We start from the raw sequence: 3,423 nt of genomic DNA on the forward strand, positions 1-3,423 counted from the left end.
ATGACGTTGCATTGGATCAAACGTTGTAAAGTCAAAACTGATGTCATAAAGTTGAAACAGGGTGTCAATTTATAAATGTTGCAAGTTCGAAACGTCGTAACTCAAAACGTTGCAAGTCGAGGACTGCATGTATACGTGTAATTTGCCAGGAGGAGGAAGAGGGGGTGCAGTATGTTTATTAATGTTCTGTTTTGTGCTATAGAGGAAGGAGATCTCAGGCACCAATTACTGATGTACTATAGGAAGAAAAAACCCCAAGGCAGACAACTTTGGTTGAAACTCTGCATGTGGTTGCTTTGGCTGTAATGAAATATTGCTATCTTTATTGTGTGACTAAAGGGCAACAGAATTATTTCATAGATTTCATAGACATTAGGGCAGGAAGGGACCTCGGAAGATCATCGAGTCCAGCCCTCCACCCGAAGGGCAGGAAGTCAGCTGGGGTCATAGGATCCCAGCAAGATAAGCATCCAATTTACTCTTGACGGTGTTCAATGTAGGTGCTTGAACCACCTCCGATAGCAGGCTATTCCAGACCTTGGGGGCTCGGACAGTAAAGAAATTCTTCCTTATGTCCAGCCTAAAATGGTTTTGCAGTAGTTTATAACCATTCGGCCTCGTCATCCCTTGGGGCGCTCTGGTGAACAAACGTTCCCCCAGACACTGGTGGTCACCCCGATAAACTTATAGGTGGCCACCAGATCACCTCTGAGCCTGCGCTTTTCCAGGCTAAAGAGCCCCATAGCTCTCAGCCTCTCATCGTAAGGTCTGTTTTTCTGACCTCTGATCATGCACGTGGCTCTTCTCTGGACTCTCTCAAGCTTCTCCACATAGTTTTTGAATTGTGGAGCCCAAAACTGGACGCAGCTGCGGCCTCACCAAGGCCGAGTACAACGGGAGAACGACGTCCCGGGATTTACTTGAAAAGCATCTATGGATGCAAGCCAGCGTTTTGGTCGCTTTACTAGCCGCAGCATTGCACTGCAGGCTCATGGTCATCTTGTGGTCAATGATGACCCCCAAGTCTCTTTTTTCCATAGTGCTAGCCAGCGTAGGACTGCTGAGCCTATAAGGATGCTGCAGGTTTTTCCTCCCAAGGTGGAGAACCTTGCATTTTTCAGTGTTAAACACAATCAGGTTCTTGTCCACTCATTTGCTGAGCCTGTCCAGGTCAGCCTGGATCGCCCTCCTGTCTTCAGGTGTGGATGTTTTGCCCCAAAGTTTGGTGTCATCAGTGAACTCGGCCAGTCTGCTTCTGACTCCAATGTCCACATCATTAATGAAGATGTTGAACAATCTGGGTCCAAGGACAGAGCCTTGCAGGACCCCACTGGTCGCAGGGCATCATGACGATTGACTTCCATCAATTACAACCTTCTGGGTCCGACCACGGAGCCAATTTCCCAGCCAGCATATTGTGGTGGGCCCAAGGCCACAATTGGCCAGTTTTGCCAAGAGGTGATCATGGGATACCAGATGGAAGGCTTTTTTGAAGTCAAGAGATATGACATCAATCTCTTCTCCCCTGTCCAGATGATAGATCACCTGGTTGTAAAAGGAAATGAGATTGGTCAAGCAAGACATACCCACAACAAACCCACGCTGGCTATCCCTCAGGATGTTGGTGTCAGCCAGTCCATTAAGGATGCCTCTTTAATAAACTTTTCTAAGACCTTCCCCAGGATAGAAGTCAGGCTGATGGGCCTATAGTTTGCTGGATCCACTTTCCTCCCTTTCTTGAAGATAGGCACCACATTGGCCTTCTTCCAGTCTTTGGGCACTACACCAGAGCGCCAGCAGTTCTCAAAGATCCGTGCCAGAGGCTGAGCTATGATGCTCACCAGCTCCTTGAGTACCCTGGGGTGTAGACTCTCAGAGCCAGCTGACTTGAAGGTATCCAGCCTCTCAAGGTGTTCCTTCACAAGGTCAGCATTGATGGAGGGCAGGGGATCTCCCTCACCTGGACCTCCCTGTCCCGTAGTGGGCATGGGCGTCCCATGGGACTGATAAAAGACTGATGCAAAGTACCCATTTAATAGGTTGGCTTTTTCCTGGGCGTCAGTTGTGTAGGGCACTCAATGTGTCCTGTGTGAAAATATTAACACAAGAACTTTGCTTGTGGCCACTGCATAGCTCAGCTTGTCCTTAATAATGAGGACTCTTCTCAAGGGTCTTATATGCCACTGCACCTTGTTCACAGAATAACAACATGGCTCTGCCATCCATGCAAGCAGCACTAGTAAAGCTGTAATCACTATAGCTATAATAGGAGCCTAAAGACCATGGAGCCTGGTCTTGCTGTGGCCATATCAGGAGCCATATTAAGCACCTAATATATTAGGTTCACTATAAATATTTTATTTATATCACTATATATCACTGTCTAATAATATATTAGGCTGTCACTGTAGCCACCATGGTGAGAGGCAACAGAACTATGTGAGACTGCCTGGAAAGAGCAGGGTGCTAAAAAGCAATGCAAAGACAGTTATGGAAAATGGGCTAGAGATGGTGTCACAGTGCAAGGCAATGACAAAAAGATGGCATTACGACAAGAGGCAATGTAACTGGTGGGAGCACAGCTAAGGATACTAACAGAGCGGAGCCAGCTTTGCTTTCAGTCAGGTTGGGACGTTGCTAACTATTGCCAACAAACTTGAGCAGGGTGTAGTGAAGGAGAAAGGAAGTGTCAACTAGACATTTAGCCAGAACTTCTGATGGACAAAGGAATACAACCTGGGGTGTGGTACAGATGCCTGTTTTATTTATGTCTGCTCTATATAGGGGTGACCTCTTGTTTTCCCTACTTCACCTTATGTTCCTGTTTGCCTCAGTAACATCTTAACAACAACCTCTGAGAGAGAGGAGTCAGTGCCAGTTGTCTGCAGTGCCCAGGGAAGCTGGTTATTTATCCCAGGTGTCAGGCTGGTCTCAACATCGCAGCCTTATTCATTTTAAAGGGAACGGCTTGACATTTGACTCTGGCCCTTTCAGCTGCTGCTGGTGGAGGGATTCACCGTCATGGGAGGAAGCCAGCATCAGCGCACAGCTTGTGCCTCCTGTTCTGCCCCGTAGCCCGTGTCCAGCAGGGCAGGGCTCCCCTGCCTGCAGCTGCAGCAAGTGGCTAGTGTGGCCAAGTCTGCTTATTATAAGTAGAATTCGGCTTCTTTTTAAAAGTCGCTTTAATTTTTTGAGAGGTGGGTTGATAAGCACCCCACTCCCCTCTCTTTGAAGTGGGTTGGCCTGGTTTTTAAAGGCAGTACCTTTTTTTTCTCTCTCGAGACTTGGCAAAGCGGCAAGCGGCACTGCAAAGTCTAAAGAAAGAGAAGCCCGGCACGGCCGGGGAGGCCCTTCCCTTCCTGTCACATGCGACGTCCTCCTTCTCTAGGCTCAGGGACTCATTTTTCACATGGGGTTTGGCTG

The 3,423-nt window shown here is 48.0% G+C and overlaps 1 protein-coding gene across 1 annotated transcript in view; it reads left to right on the forward strand.

Annotated features, from left to right (window-relative positions):
- The first annotated feature begins 2,540 nt into the window (after positions 1 to 2,540).
- Positions 2,541 to 3,423, forward strand: part of TOMM7 (translocase of outer mitochondrial membrane 7) — a 17,690-nt gene continuing 16,807 nt past the window's right edge. Inside the window, exon 1 of the mRNA XM_006028591.1 lies at positions 2,541 to 2,563. Within this exon, the coding sequence (XP_006028653.1) occupies positions 2,541 to 2,563 (23 nt within the window). The remainder of the gene's footprint in view (positions 2,564 to 3,423) is intronic.

The sequence above is a fragment of the Alligator sinensis genome, unplaced genomic scaffold (assembly GCF_000455745.1).
Source record: "Alligator sinensis unplaced genomic scaffold, ASM45574v1 scaffold1112_1, whole genome shotgun sequence".
Classification (NCBI taxonomy): Eukaryota; Metazoa; Chordata; order Crocodylia; family Alligatoridae; genus Alligator; species Alligator sinensis.